General features: G+C 39.2%; 1 protein-coding gene across 2 annotated transcripts in view; it reads right to left on the bottom strand.

The window, feature by feature from the left end:
* C5 (complement C5) overlaps positions 1–16,647 on the bottom strand; it is a 91,354-nt gene extending 74,707 nt beyond the window's left edge. For both annotated transcript variants that reach the window (XM_045042934.1, XM_045042935.1), the window contains exons 1-5: positions 16,510–16,647; positions 12,197–12,389; positions 9,178–9,340; positions 4,883–4,953; positions 1,372–1,463 (exon numbers count right to left, since the gene is read on the bottom strand). In XM_045042934.1, the coding sequence (XP_044898869.1) occupies positions 1,372–1,463; positions 4,883–4,953; positions 9,178–9,340; positions 12,197–12,389; positions 16,510–16,574 (584 nt within the window). In that variant the 5' untranslated portion in view covers positions 16,575–16,647. The remainder of the gene's footprint in view (positions 1–1,371; positions 1,464–4,882; positions 4,954–9,177; positions 9,341–12,196; positions 12,390–16,509) is intronic.
* Between the last annotated feature and the right edge of the window lie 423 nt (positions 16,648–17,070).

Raw genomic sequence — 17,070 nt, forward strand, 5'->3', positions numbered from 1 at the left:
ACATAGGGTATCTGTCTTTCTCTGTATGACTTATTTCACTTAGCATCACACTCTCCAGTTCCATCCACGTTGCTACAAAAGGCCATATTTCATTCTTTCTCATTGCCAAGTAGTATTCCATTGTATATATAAACCACAACTTATCCATTCATCAGTTGATGGACATTTAGGCTCTTTCCATAATTCGGCTACTGTTGAAAGGGCTGCTATAAACATTGGGGTACAAGTGCCCCTATGCATCAGCACTCCTGTATTCCTTGGGTAAATTCCTAGCAGTGCTATTGCTGGGTCATAGGGTAGATACAAGTACACTTATTTGTCTTACTCTATTATAATTTCCATGAAGACCCGGACTGTGGATTATTCATTTCCATTTTGTGTATTCATTCCTTATGTGCTTTGCACATATCAGGAAGATGCTCACTAAATATTTATTACATTGAATTCATTTTATTACACTGAACAGTTTAAACTGTTCTTACATCCATTTTTTAAATGTTTACTTATTTATTTTGAGAGAGAGAAAGAGAGAGAGGGAGCATGGGAGGAGAAGCAGAGAGAGAGAAGGAGAAACAGAGAATTCCAAGTAGGCTCTGCACATGGGGTTTGAACCCATGAACATGAGATCATGACCTGAGCTGAAATCAAGAGTCAGATACTTAACCACCTGAGCCACCTAGGCGCCACCTTAAATCCTTTTCACATGAGGCCTAAATAAAGAAAGAAAAGAAAAAATAAAAGAAATGGCTCTGAGAACACTCTCCCTCTTGAAATCTGTCTTCTGGTAGTCTACACAGACAAAGACTATGGAGGACCAATATTTTTATAACTCTCAGAGCAAGGCAAGGGACCATACCAGCCTTTTAGACTGATAGTCTCTTAGGTTCCTTGAAGGATAGAGAGTTGATGGTTTTAATAAAAAAAAAAAATCCTAGGGACTATTTTTGTCTCTCCCAAGTTTTTATTTCTATATACAAAGAGGATTGATGAGAAGTGGGAGGTTTTTGTTTGCCAGAAACTGAGCCTCACTTCTCATTAGACTTACATTTTGTTTCAAACTTACGTTGTGCCCTTTTTGTTGAAGAACATTTTTTAGGGTCTTTCTACTTTTTAATTATTTATTTTATTTTAATTCCAGTTAGTTAACATGCAGCATTATAATAGTTTCAGTGTATAATATAGTGATTCAACACTTCCATGCATCACCCGGTGCTCATGACAAGGGCACTGTTTTGCACAGCCTCCTTTCTTTCACGCTTACGCCATTTGTTAGCACTAGGTGGCTCCATTTGACTGGTTATCTGCCTCACAACCAAAAGTTCCAGATGTGCTTTTTAGAGAAAACTTATATTAACAAATATTTTAAAGTACTTAGGATTGGATGGAATCTTGAAGTCAGGAAAAGAGATGATTCCGGTATAATCATTTTCTTCCATAATGTCCACTTCTGAACCTTCAGGATCCTTTGAATAAAAACAAACAAACTCAAATCACATAAGCCACATTAAACAAGTCAATTGATTTATATTATCTTTGACTTATGGAAATATTTACTAACGAATATCTATGTCTCCAAATTAAATATGAAGGAGGAAGATCACTTAAATGTTGTGAAAGGCAAATATGGTTCGTTTAAGCTCCCTCTTTTTAACCTCTCCTCCATGTCCTGCCACAGGGAGAGGGAGGGAGAGAGAGTCAAAGAGAGAGAGGAAAGGAGGGAAAGAAGAGGGAGGGAGGACAGGGACAGAGAGAGAGAGAGAGAGAGAGAGAGAGAGAGAGAGAGAGAGAAAGAGGTTTATATTGGTGTTCGGCATATCCTAGTCTCAATGATCTGGAAGACACTCAACTTTCTGTTGTAATAACTAAAAAAAGAAGTGTAACAATAACTGATGTTATCACTAACCAAATGTGAACTTACAGGTTTTATAGGTACCACAACCCAAATTCCATATCTGTTCATGTGAAGTTTTCCAAGGCAAACATGCTATAAAATGCTTTTATTAGCAAGACATTTGTAGAATTGTGCCCTATGGACATTTTGAACTTGATTAAACACCCAAAATGGTTAATCAAACTTGAAAGTTTTCGTAAAGCTTCCCCCATAAATTTCCTTCTATGTGTGGGTTTGAAAATTATTGAAAGGAGGTTTTTTGTTTTTTTTTTTATTTTCTTTGGACTACATGTAGAGGTCCATTTTGACCTTAATCCAGAAATTTACCACCATGTGCCATGACTGTGAAATTCACAGCCAGGATTTTAAGGTGTTTTTCCCTCGAGGTACAAAGGCCTATTCTGAACAAGAGTCAGGATGGCAGCTAAATATCTTCTTCGCTGTTCTTTATCCCTGGAGTTCGTCCCACCCAGTGCTTCCATGTGATCTCTCTTGAGCACTATTTTCGGGACACTTCCTGTATACAGATTCTCTGTGGCTCTGGGATCAGATTCCTCAATCCTCTCTTCTTGGGGCAGCTCCTACATGGGATGACTGGCATCCAGTCTCCCTTGTGCCAGGATTTTTCAGCACTGAAGCTCGACTGAGAGAAATAAAATAAAAAGCATCTGTCCACATCCTCTTGTGTTTTCTGACAGAAAAAGGGCATTTGAGCTGACACTGCCTCTCCTCACTCTGTCCCCTCCCAGACTCCCAATACCACTTGGCCAGTGTATTTGCGATCTCATTTCTTACTCCCTCCTGCTGCCATTGGAAAACTCATCCTGTTCCTTACATAGGAAGTTCTCCACTACTTTTACAAATCTGTGTCTGTTCTTCTTTTTTTTTTTTTTTTTTTTTTTTTTTCAACGTTTATTTATTTTTGGGACAGAGAGAGACAGAGCATGAACGGGGGAGGGACAGAGAGAGAGGGAGACACAGAATCGGAAACAGGCTCCAGGCTCTGAGCCATCAGCCCAGAGCCTGACGCGGGGCTCGAACTCACGGACCGTGAGATCGTGACCTGGCTGAAGTCGGACGCTTAACCGACTGCGCCACCCAGGCGCCCCTCTGTGTCTGTTCTTCTAATTGAAACCTGTTCTATTCCAGAAAAGGATCGCTTCAGCCCTCCCTCTCACCTCCATTTAGCCTTCCCTCTGATCTCATGTGCCATTGGCCCTACTGTATAATTTGTTTGGTTTATACTCAGTGTGGTTTTGTCCTATAGTATCTACTCCAGTATGTAGAGCTATTCCTCAACTCAAGTCTTGGTTCCAGAGGAAAAGGCTCATAGTTTTAGGACAAGCCAGCCCACACAGACCCGTTATAAACTGGTAAATTCACATCGGCTTCCTAGTGGCTGTCAATGCCACTCTCACTGGCTTCCTCTCCTCACCCTCATTCAGGCAGTCTGAGGGGCCTCTCTCTGCATTTCTGCTGCTGCTGCTGCTACCACACCTCTCCCTGCACCTAGGTTTCTGCAGCAGCCCAGCATGGGATTCCCTTACTGCACATCCCTTCACTTCTACTATAGTGGTGCTCATGACTACACATTTGCCCTCCATTCTTTTCCCTGGTCTCTTCAGTAAATCCACAGGGGTTCCTCCCTACAACCTGCTACATCAACTCTCAACTTCCAGGTCTGGTTATTCAAGCCTCTGGTGCCCTGTTCTAACTTTCAGATCTTATTGACCCCTCTCTTCCCAGGGATGCCTCTGCTCTGGAATCAGATTGCTTTCTTCCTGTCCAATTCCTTTCACCTCTGATTCTGTTCTCGGTTGTTCCTTTCTAGCAACCTGCCCATGTCTTCTCCACCACTCTCAATTTGGCTCAATTGTTACAGGCCTAGTCCAAATCTCACTTCTTCCTTGACCCATCCCTTGGCCATCCTAAACTCTTTTCTGGACTGCTGGAGTTTACAGTCTATATCAATAGTTATCAGCCACAGTCTTGGCACACTCTGATGTTTCACAAGTAAATCATTATAACATAGTCAGAGGTTAAAGTTTGTTAAAGGTTTATGATTTTTGTAAGCTATACAGCATTCCAAGTTATCCCTGTAGTTCACTCCTTCTTGTGTTCTGGTAAGGTTTTCATCTTACAGGGTTTTTTAGTAGGAGAAAAGGGCGTGCAGCCTATTGTGAAAGACCATGACTAATATACCTGCTGTTAATGGGTGAGTGTTACTTCCTCACAAAAGTTTTATAGGGCTGTGACACAAACTGGTAAGACCACAGGAGGCATGTCTTCTATTATGCACGTTATGGCTGATAAAGGGTTGATAACTACTGATCCTTACTTATCTCATGTTTTAACACTATTTTTTGCATGTGTTAGTATGTTACCAAACTCTAAGGTGTTTTTTTTTTTAATGTTTACCTATTTTGAGAGAGAGAGAGCAAGTTGTGGAGAGGCAAAGAGAGAGTGAGAGGGAGAATCCCAAGCAGTCTCCCCACTACCAGCGCACAGCCTGACGTGGGGCTCGATCTCACAAACCACGAGAGATCATGACCTGAGCTGAAATCCAGAGTTGAATGCTGAACTGACTGAGCCACCCACGCACCCCTAAACTCTAAGTTTCTTAAGTGTAAGTGGCCCAGATTATAATTCTTTATCTTGAATGGTACAAATAAAAAATCTCAGATGTAATATTCAATTAATAGTCAACCAACTCTTAGTGGTTGATTGATGCTTTTTAAGAAAGGAATCGTGAAGGATATATTTAAAGCGTTTAGCTCAAAGTCATAACTGCTGAAAGTTAATTTTCATGAGTTTTTTTTACATATATCTATTGTCGAGGTATAGACTTACAATGTTATACTTACAGAAGATGTTCAATAACCGTTTACCAAACATTGAATGAGTTAGTGTGGGGTTAGGGCAGAGTTATGGAACCACACACCTAATCCTGAAGATGAGCTAAATTATTATTTAAATAAATAACATACTTACGATGTAAGTTAAGACAGTTTCTCTTTTGGCTGGTTTCAGGTCATCATTCAGTGAATAAACTCTAACCTTTACTGTAAGAATAATTGATATTATCAAAACCTCCATTAAACACAAGAGTATTTTGATTTTTTTACAATAATCATCCTTAAAAGAGATGAGTATAATTAAAAAAAAACTCAATCACAAAAATCTACACAGAAAAAATCCATATTTAGAAGAAAGAAAAAGTTAGTTTACAGACATATACATTACTGAAGATTATTTTCTTTTAAAGAGAATTCTCTTGGATGTCTTTAAAGAGCTACTTTTCTTAGTGAAAATAAAGTATAGGTCATTTTGTTAAAATATATATCCATACAACTTTTTGGGGAACACACATTAGGCCACTGTTTATCAAGAATTTCGTGGTAAATAAAAAAAGAATTTCATAGTGATCTCTACCATATGGTTATATGGGACTATAATGTCTCGTATAAGAGTTGAAGATTTCAGTGGAAAATTAGGTAGTTTGATTTCAACATTATACACTTTTGCACTTATAAAAACCAGCAAGGCCCCCAAAGTATTCCTTATTGTTGCTAATGGCAGCTTTGAATTGTGTGGTATTATTAGATTCATTGAGCCAGATCCTACCATTGTTCTGTCATTGTTGAATGCGTAATGGCAAGGGCTCAGGAACAATTAGTTCTCTTCATTTGTTTCCGCCAGCTAATAGATCCCTCCCTGCCTTTTAAACAAATGCATCTGCTTAGAATTGAACTCTTAACTGCTTGAGACCTGCTGATCTAGTTCCTTCCAATATGACATATTGTAATTTCCCCGATGTTCATTTACTGATGCTCAAATCATTTCATGGCCAAAACTTTAGCCACAAAATAAAATTGAAGTGGAGCCATAATCTTTTTAAAGGGTTAGTATTATGCAAAGCTCTACATAAAGAAGCCACATTAAGCTCTCTAAAATTGGTTTCAATAAGGTCAAGGGGCGCCTGGGTGGTGCAGTCGGTTAAGCGTCTGACTTCAGCCAGATCACGATCTCGCGGTCCGTGAGTTCGAGCCCCGCGTCGGGCTCTGGGCTGATGGCTCAGAGCCTGGAGCCTGTTTCCGATTCTGTGTCTCCCTCTCTCTCTGCCCCTCCCCCGTTCATACTCTGTCTCTCTCTGTCCCAAATAAATAAATAAACGTTGAAAAAAAAAATTAAAAAAAAAAATAAGGTAAAAAATGTTCAGTAAATCTGCCCCCCCCACTCCCCTCCCCCACCATGCACACTCTGCTGTCCCCCTTGCCCTCATCCCCCTTCCGCCTTGTGTCCTCCCTTCTGCATTAGGGACATACCCAGTTCAGACTGAGTGTCACTGGGATGCTGCCAGATGCAGTATGTCACACAAAGTTAAGAGCTCAGGCCCTGGAGACTCTGGAGGCCAAAACTTTGGTTTCATTCCTGGGAAGGTTGCTTCCTAGCATGCCCCGGAGTGAGAGACTTAATCCCTCTAAATCTTAGTTCCCTCATCTGTAAAACAGAACTGCTGGTATCCATTCTGTAGCATTGTGAGGGCCAAATGAGACAAAGCTGTTACACAGCCTGGCGCATCATAACTACTCAACGAGTGCTTATTACTTTTATTTTAGTATTGTTATTTCTACAACTGCTACATATCTACTTTTTACCCAGTTGGAGTCTAGATTAGAAAATTAATCTTGTCTTTACGGCAACAGTGTATTGGAGGCAAGATCAATATAATTCTTTAGTACCAAAGATAATGGCTTCTTAGGTTTTGAAAAAAGCGTATTGAATGCCTTCTATGTGTCGACATGATGCTAGACTTGGAGATAGGGCGGTAAGCAAATCAGACACGGAGTGGAGGAGAGAGCGAACCCGTGATATCACAAGTGTATGTGCAATCCAGGGTGAGAAGCATACAAAGACACTGCCTGGCTTTCTCAGAGCATAGAAGAGGGAGATCTGAAGCAGTCATAGAGGTCAGAGAAGGCTGTGCTCTATGGATGACATGTGGGAATCGAGTGGGTGTTAATAAGTCAGGCGGGGCCGGTGGGGGGGGGGGCATGCGTGTACCAGGCAGAGATATACAGGCTTTAATATGGGCAGGAACGTAGTGTGAGAAAGCAGCTAGAAAGAGGTCAGTTTGACTGGTTTCCACAGATGAGGGGGAGCATGGTGGGTGATAAAGCTGGAGGGGAAGGCAGGACACAGGTTGTATGGAATTGAAGGATTTTGGCTAATATTCTGAAGTCCTTAACCTACAAAGCCTTGAAGACTTAAGCCTTTAGCCTTAAAGATGGTTCCACTAAATCCCTCAAGGATCTTCAGATTAAATGTGTGGATCAAGACATGAGAGCTAGAAATAACAAGATTTAATCAGTTCTAAGAGAATGACTTTTAAGTAATTTTTTTTCTTCTGTGTAAATGAGGCTTTGTGCTATTCCACAGATCAAATGGTAATGGAAAACACTTCCCTAGTGCTTACTCTGAGCTAGGCATTGTCTTAAGTGCTTTATCCATATGAATTCACTTATCTCTTACAACGATTCTGTGAGGTAAGTTCTAGTATTATCTCTATTCTACAGATGAGGAAAGTGGGGCTCAGAGAGGTTGAGTAACACGTGCAGGGTCATAGAGCTCACAACAGCCCAAGCTGGGGTTTGAACCCAGACAATCTGGCTCCAGAGTGTCTAATCTCCTAAATTAGTCCTTTGATATAAGAGGAGGACAAGGGCAAAGATATGTCTGTTTCTAGGTATGATTATGTTTTAATGTTTGTTTTTGAGAGAGAGAGAGAGAGAGAGAGAGAGCAGGTGAGGGGCAGAGAGAGAGGGAGACACAGAATTCGAAGCAGGCTCCAGGCTCCGAGCTTCTAGCACAGAGCCAGATGTGGGGCTCGAACTCACGGACTTCAAGATCATGACCTGAGCTGAAGTCGGTCGCTTAACCGACTGAGCCACCCAGGCACCCCAAGGTATGATTATGTTTTAAAGGGCCCAAGCTTTATGGGCTCTATGTACATACTAAGTCCTCTTCCTGGAGTCATGAGATGCTATTACTCTGCCAATGACAATCTGTCCAAGTTGACAGCAATATCCCACCCTTTCTAGGCCTTTCCTTTCTGAGCTTGTCTGAACAGGAACTCCTGCTGCAGTGGCCATGGTTAGGCCTGTTCCTTCCTACTACTGTCATCACCAACATCAACCAACATTTAGCAAGTATGCACTGTGTGAAAAGCGTTTCCACAAAGCTGGCTGGTCCCTCTACCCTTCCCCCTGTCCTTCACCAACAATAACATTATTGAAAGTCCATAAACTCCCCTCCCACATGTAGCTCTCTTATAATGCTATCTTTGATGTACTCAAAAGTTAACGATGGTGAGAAGAAGATACAGAGGAGTCAACTGACTGCAGACATGTGACCTTTATTCAGTTTTGAGAGACAGAGCGCAAGCAGGGGTGGGGCAGAGAGAGAGGGAGACACAGAATCCGAAGCAGGCTCCAGGCTCTGAGCTGTCAGCACAGAGCCTGACACAGGGCTTGAACTCACAAGCTGTGAGATCATGACCTGAGCCAAAGTCAGACACCCAACCGACTGAGCCACTCAGGCACCCCTACACTTTTTTGAGTTTTACTTTTGGTTCACTGGGAATAAATCCAGTCATCTATCAGTCATAGAATGTTGCCTGCTATCCTGCCCTTTCTCCCACTAACAGAGGAACCACGAATGTGAAGCAATATTCTATTAGAAACTTTCTTAAGTAGAGTCCCTCAGAAAATTAATATTCATATATCTGTTATCTAATTTATTCTTTGCTGAGTCATCTGATTCCCTAGGGTTGGATTTGTTTTCTGAATTTGAGGAATAGCTCCAAAGTCAAAGGAACTTTTTAAAAAATGAACATGGCTCCATAATAAATTATTTTCTCATTTCCAAAATTATATTTGCGATTACATCTTCTACTTGTTTAATAAATAAAATATAACCAAATATTTCGCAATTTTTAAAAAAGCTTTTTTCTCCATGGAAACAATTAATGGGGCAGATTATATAATGGTTCATTTTGTACTTTCCATACGAATTTAAAATTTATACTTAAATGGCGTATTTAGTAATTTCTATATAAATTTTAGATTAAAATGCTATTTATAAATATAGAAGTCATTGGGAATTGAGACTCTTTTGATCAAGTGGGAAACTTGTGTCCATTTAATTTCAAGTGTAAAAAAAACCTCTACAGTATAATGTTAATCCCCCCCTCTCCACCACAGAGGAAGAGGCATCTTATACCCTACCTGACTGTTGTGGAGTGTAAACAGGCTTGTCTGTATGAATGAAGAGAAATCCATTGTCATAGGTTATTGGCACTTTTTTTGATCTTGAAAAATGCTTCGATACAACTTCCAAATACACATGTGAAACTGGGTTCTGTCCTCCAGACAACTGTTTGGGTTGTACCTGTTAAAGAAAATGTTGATGGACTATAGTTTTTAGGTTATAAAAACTGTTGATTTTCTGAGTCCTACTGTCATTTCAATAGAACAAAAAAATGGGTATGAGTATTTAACCATTTAAAAGTCGTAGAGGAGCCAGAATACTGAATAAATTTTACCCAAAGTGTGTCACTGTCAAATATCATAGTCAGGATTTAGCCTTAAGCAATTAAAAGTCTTTTGGTTTCCATGTTTCTTAAATTTTATATACCTTTAATAAAGCTGCTACTGTAGAAGCTTCTTAACAAACGTTCACTTCATCAGCTCACTGGATTAGCCCATGCTCTCCACTCCCTCAGTGCCACATCCTGCCTGATGTTCAGATCACTTTGTACTCTCTCTATCCTTCTGCCCCCACGGGTTGACCTGCCTGCTTTCTCATTTGGTGTATGTAATTGTAATTACTTTACCTATGTTTGCATGATATGCAAATATAATGCATAAAGAGTAATAAAAGAAAGACAAGTGTTTCTATGAAAACTCAGGCTTTGGAAACATGGGGTAAAAGTTAATCCCTAAAACCAACAGCCGTGGAATTAAATCTGTGAGATCACTGTCAAAGTTTGGAAGACAGTAGAAACCTATAAAGACTCTGCACTCAGATTGCTTTACAAGTGTCTTTACATTCTTTCTCCGCTTTAAAGAAACAGAAACTATAAACAAAGATGATTTGTTAAAGGTGCAATGCATAATAAATAAGATTTGACACTCCAACCAGGGTGCCATGCTTAAAGAAAAGACCTTGGCACAACATCAAACAATTGGCAAACAAAGATACATTACAATGTAAAATTAAATGCCGAAGATATGCATCAAGTTTTATGATTGCCTACTTAATCTACTCTTTCAATTAACTATCTAAGTCTGGTCAAGTCATGAGCACTTTCTGTGATGATGGAAATGTTCAATATCTACATTGTCCGATATGGTAGCCGCCAGTCACATGTGGCTATTTGAGCACTTGGAATGTGGTTATTGTGACTGATGAACTGAATTTTTTATTGCAGTTAAATTTGATTGATTTAAATTTAAAGGTAACAGCCACACATGTGTGGCCAGTGACATCAGATATAAGAGTGTCTACTGAAATTAATTGGGAAATTAATTTTAATTCTTAATAAACCTAGTAACTGGAAGTATTTAAGAGATTAGAGGATTTGCAATCAAGAACATTAATGAAAAACTTCCTACATTTGGTTACAATTTATTTAGATCAGTGTTTCTCAAACTTGAATAATATACAGACTCCATTTAAAGGATAAAATGTGGGGTGCCTGGGTGGCTCAGTCAGTTAAGCATCCAACTCTGTTTTGGCTCAGGTCATTATCTCATGGTTTGTGAGTTCAAGCCCCACATCGAGTTCCGCGCTGACAGTGTGGAGCCTGCTTGAGATTCTCTCTTTCCCTCTCTCTCTGTCCCTCCCCCTCGCACTCTCTCTGTCTCTCTGTCTCTCAAAAATAAATAATAAACTTAAAAAATTTTATAATGGATAAAATGTTCTGGAGGACTCTCAGTGCTGACTTTTTATTGTTTATAATATAATAAAAATTTATTTTTATTACAATGTTACTTAAATATGTAAAACCTCAGACCAGTGTAATCTTCTTATGCTTATGAGTTTTATATAATTATAAAACCAAAACAGATTTATGAAATAAATTCAAAATACTGAAAATCAATATAATTCTCATCTTAAGCTCTTTTGTTTTTTATTTTTATTTTTTTTTAATTTTATTATTTTTAAGTAATCTCCACACCCAGCGTGGGGCTTGAACTCATAACCCCGAGATCACAAGTGCACAATCTACCGACCGAGCCAGCCAGGCACCCCTCTAATCTTAAGCTCTTTTAAAATTTCAAATATAAATTATTTTTTAAGGAGCTCATTTAAAATTTTTTTTTTCAATGTTTATTTATTTTTGGGACAGAGAGAGACAGAGCATGAACGGGGGAGGGGCAGAGAGAGAGGGAGACACAGAATCGGAAACAGGCTCCAGGCTCTGAGCCATCATCAGCACAGAGCCCGACGTGGGGCTCGAACTCCCGGACCACGAGATCGTGACCTGGCTGAAGTCGGATGCTTAACCGACTGCGCCACCCAGGCGCCCCTAAGGAGCTCATTTTAAAGAAACACTGGTCTAAATGAGCTTCAGAGCCCCTTCCACGTCTAGTTGTCTTTGATTTTCTGGTTGTTTACTTTTGAATCTATATCAGAATTTAAAACAGCATTTTGAGCAGGAAGTAATTTTTAGTGAGAATTTTAAATAAGAAATGGCTGCAAACACTACTCTAACCAAGGTACACTACAATATCTTCATAGAAGGAAAAGTTATTTGATCCAGAATGATACAGTTTGTCAATGGGAGCTGTTCACTCAGGTAACCAATAATTTTATTAGTTTGGGAAGCTATAATTGCAGAATATTGGAATTCAAGCTAACAAATGTTCTATAGCATCGTTGGGGTTTTGTAGGCGGTGCATTACAGATCAAGATGCATATTCATATTTTTCAATTTCTTTGTAATGGTAATTTTCACAGTTAGCTAGTATTTTCACTTCATTTCCAAATATTTTTGCATTAGTACAATTTTACTTTTCAATACGATCATTACAATTTACATACATTGCTCAAAAAGCAGATACAATTCTTCCATTTAGAGTTTTCTGTTTCATCCATATTATCAGGGGTGACTGACATCATTTAATAATTACACAGTGGTGAGTGATAATAAATGGCCAAATCTCTACAACATTCAAAGTTGGTACACATTTTGTTGAGAATATTCTGTATGTATAAAGAAAATGAAGAATAAATACATACTGTTAAGACTGCAGAGTTTTGGAATTTGTTCTCCATGGATAAAGTAACATAGCCTGAAGAGTAACTAAATTTTTTATCAGGATAACTTTTAAGAGAGATTGTTGCATCAAATGCTTCGGTGTATCCATAAACTTGAATTACAATATTTTCAGATGCTCCCACACGGAATATTTTTGGCGCTGAAATGACATACCTGTTGAAACAGGATAAAAAAAGGGCCGTTATCTTTAGGTGATTGCATTTCATCGTGTTTCTTATTTTTTCATCTCACTTGAGAAATTCAAATAGGCACATTTTCTCAGAAGTGATGTTTTTAAATCAAAGTTTATTAGTGATCTATGATAATTTCGGCCTGGCTTCCAAGAAGAAGAAGCTTGGAGTTAAGACTTGAGAAACAGAGCTGGAGATTTAGTTAGCATTTAGAAAGTTACTAATAACACTTTCCCTGAGCCGCGGCACCAAAGAGAGACTCTGAATGCTGTTGACTGGAATATGTACCTAAGGTCAATATATTTACTGAATGAAGAAGAAGGCGACAAAGGCACCAGGGATTGAATTCCAGTCTGTCATCTACTGGTTGAGTGACCATGGTAAAGTCACTAACCCTTTCTAAGACCAAAATAATTTACCTGTGAAAATATCACCTTCTTTACCAGCTTGCAGTAAGGACTAAATGAGAATATGTATATGAAAACACCTAGCGTGCTTAGTACTCGATAAATGTTAAGTTTCCTTAATTTGACTAAAATGAGTTAAAAGCTATTCCCAGTATTGTTTCTCACATGGTTTATACAAGAATGCAAATGAGTCTATATAGGTTTTTGAAATAAATTTTTTAAATGTGTGTGTTTTCATTGGTTTATTAAAAGAACACTTATAAATATAAACTCTTAGTTATATTTCATGAAAGTGGCTAATTTGGATAGTGAGAGCCATATGTGTGATTACACAGGAAAAGAAAAGTGTGCTCCAACCCAAAAGGTCACAGTGACGGACTAATTCAAGTGGCCGAACAGGCCTGGAGGCCACCTGCCACGGCACCTGGCAGAATTATTGCGGGCCCCTGTCAACAATATGACGTTTAAAAAGTCAGGAAGTTGGGGCGCCTGGGTGGCGCAGTCGGTTAAGCGTCCGACTTCAGCCAGGTCACGATCTCGCGGTCCGTGAGTTCGAGCCCCGAGTCGGGCTCTGGGCTGATGGCTCAGAGCCTGGAGCCTGTTTCCGATTCTGTGTCTCCCTCTCTCTCTGCCCCTCCCCCATTCATGCTCTGTCTCTCTCTGTCCCAAAAACAAATAAACGTTGAAAAAAAAAAAATTAAAAAAAAAAAAAAGTCAGGAAGTCTTTGGTAACAAATGAAATTAATTTGGAAGCAATTAAGTCCTTTTAAAGCATCTGGCAGCAAACAAATTGTAAAAGAGGGGAAAGATCTCCAGATTTCCAACCATCATCTGAATTCCTCAAATGCTTACCCAGGAAGAGGAGGAAATGAGAAAAGTTAAGTTTTGCTGATAATAAGATACATTTCCTGAAATCTGTGCCAGGTACTGTTTTAACAACTAGATAGATAGATAGGTAGATAGATATACTCACTTTGTGCTACAACCACTCTGTGAGGAAGATCTTATTATTACTCCCATTTTACAGATGAAGAAACTGATAATTTACTTGCCGAAGGTCACACAGTTAAGTTACAGAATTAGGAATTGAACCCAAGCAGCCCGTTTCCTGGGTTAACAATTTCAATTGCTATACTAAACTAGATAGCAAGAGTCAAGCAATCTGAAAAATCTAGAAAAATACGCTATTTTAATTTCAGCATTCTCGTAAGTTTTATCTTTTTCAGTTTAATATTGTTGTAATTTTGAATTGTCCATGTGGTGGTGGTGGTGGTGATAAAACATAAAGTATTCAGTATTTAGAAGTCCCTAAAAGATGGCTTTGGAATCACCCTTCATACAGATTCTGGTCTTTATTGGCTTATCAGTACCACAATCTATTTACATAAAAAAAACCATTCTTAAAAAAATATATCCTACTTTTCTTATTTTCTTTCAACAGTTTAAGAGGGTCAGGCCAGGGACGCCTGGGTGGCTCAACTGGTTAAGTGTCTGGCTCTTGGTTTTGGCCCAGGTCATGATCTCATGGTTTGTGAGTTTGAGCACCACACTGGACTCTCCACTGACAGTGGAGAGCCTGCTTGGGATTCTCTCTTCCCCTGCCGCTACCCCACTCGCTCTCTCTGTCTCTCTCAAAATAAATAATTAAAAATATTTTAAAAAGAAAAGAAGATCAGGCCACTGAGCTTGCAGAGAGGCAAAAATATGACTTTGGCGTCTACCTGGAATACTCTTTCCCCAGATATTTGCACAATTTGCTTCCTCTCACTTTCTACAACTTTGGGGTAAGGCCCCATCATTTCTTTATCCTCTGACTCTATTTTTTTCTTCCTCGTACTGATAGCCACCTAATATTATTCATTCATTCATTGGTTCATTCATCCACCCATCATTTGCTTCTCACACTAGAATGCAAGCTTTATACCACCTATTACATCCCCAGTGCCTATCACATGGTAGGTGCTCGATAAATTTTGTTGAATCAATCAGTCAAATTAATTATATTGTTCGCTATGCTGTAAACAGCACACTGTCATTTTTTCAGAGAAAGAGAGGAGGTGCTTATTAAGGGCCAGTACGGTGTAGTAGAAAGAATTCAGAATCATGAGACCCAGGTTCTAGTCCTAATTCTACTACTAATTTGAAGTCACTTAATCTCAATGTCCCTGAACTTTTGCCACTTGCCTCTCAAAAGCGAGTATATAAAAACTACCGAGGGAAGGGGGTAAGACTGTGGCCATGTGAGAAAATCAGATAGGGGTGGGAGAGTGTTGTAAATTTATGACATCTTGAGTATACATTTATATTTATATTTTCTTTTCTTTTTTTTTAAACTTTTTTAACGTTTATTTATTTTTGGGACAGAGAGAGACAGAGCATGAACGGGGGAGGGGCAGAGAGAGAGGGAGACACAGAATCGGAAACAGGCTCCAGGCTCCGAGCCATCAGCCCAGAGCCTGACACGGGGCTCGAACTCACGGACCGCGAGATCGTGACCTGGCTGAAGTCGGACGCTTAACCGACTGCGCCACCCAGGCGCCCCTATATTTATATTTTCGATATTTATGTATACATTTATGACAAAATGAAAAAAAGAAAAAGCAAACCAAAGTGGAAAAAAAAAAAGAATCCTTAATACAAGCCCTGCTTTTGTCTCCCTCCAGCAGCATGATCTTTGGCAAGTCACTTTCCCCTCTGTCTGGGTTTAGCCTTATATGTGAAATAAGTAGGTTCAATTAGATACTTTCCAGTTCCTTTTCAGTACTAAAATGCTATTTCTAGATACAAAATCATTTATTTATTTATTCATTTATTTATTTATTTAGAGGGAGTGAGAGTGAGCACGAGCGGGAGAGGGACAGAGAGGGAGACAGAATCCCAAGCAGGTTCCACGCTGTCAGTGCAGAGCCTGACCCATAACCTGAGTTGAAATCAAGAGTTGGATGCTTCACTGAGCCACCCAGGTGCCCCCAAAATCAGTATTTTTTTTAACATTTATTTATTTTTGAGTGGCAGAGTGAGACAGAGCATGAGCAGGGGAGGGGAAAAAAGAGAGGGGGACACAGAATCTGAGGCAGGCTCCAGGCTCTGAGCTGTCAGCACAGAGCCCGACATGGGGCTTGAACGCATGAACCTCAAGATCGTGACCTGAGCCAAAGTCAGATGCTTTACTGAATGAGTCCCCCAGGCGCCCCCAAGCCAGTATTTTTTAAGAAATACTTTAAAATGCACAATATTTCTATAACACCAAAATTTGTGAAGAATTGATTCATAAATTTAGAAACAGTTACAATAGGTTTTCAAATCACAGTATTAGAATTGACCTCAAAGTAACATGTGCTTTACTATGTACAATAAGTACATGGAATATACAAAGAAAATTATGAACCAAATAGAAATAAGCAATCAATGGCAAGAAAGTTTATTATTTTGAGTTTATTTTCTGCTCTTCTGAAGAGGAATTCAAACAATCACTTATGTAGATTTTTATAAATAACAATCCCATAAAGCTGCTGTGTTGTAAGCCACTCCTCAAATCAAAATGCTTCCATGACTTTCTCATTCAGAGGTGAGACTATTCACCGGGTGCTCTAGGAAGTAGAAAGTTATTTTCAAATTAGCACCATCTACTGAATTTATTTTTCACTCATCACAACTAAGATGCATTGATAAATGAAGATGGGTTCTTTTACTTACGTTTGTTCCTGTCCCCAACTTTTACCCAGGAAGATTAAAAAAACAAGTATGCCCCAAAGGCCCATGGCTGGAGGTATCAGTAAACCATGGATATAACCTTTTTGAAGCTACTCTCCTTTTAAATAAACTGAGATTGAAGAATTTGGGTACATTAGTTTACTGGTTAATTATTAATGTCAGAAAGAGGGACTTTTAAGTCGGAAAACTAAAATCAGAACTGAAAAAACACCCTTTAATGCCCAGATGCAGAGGTAGGAGATCTTTTAGAAAGGGATTTACACCTAGAGATTTAGTTTGATTAATACAAATAAGGAGATTCTAACATGGGAATTTGACAGTAGAATGAATGGCTCAAAGCTAGAAGCCAGTAGATCTCTTTGCCTTTGGCCTTATCTCTTTTGACCAGGACACCTGCTCTGAAGTTGTATCAATCTGTGAGCATGCCTCTGATAAATCTATATACTCTGATACTGACAGAGACCCACCAGGATTCAATTTCAAAATGAGATGATTTTAGGATAGGTCTGGTTTAGACAAGGCTCATGAAGTAATCTTTCTAGA

Source organism: Felis catus, chromosome D4 (assembly GCF_018350175.1).
Source record: "Felis catus isolate Fca126 chromosome D4, F.catus_Fca126_mat1.0, whole genome shotgun sequence".
In the NCBI taxonomy this organism is placed as follows: Eukaryota; Metazoa; Chordata; class Mammalia; order Carnivora; family Felidae; genus Felis; species Felis catus.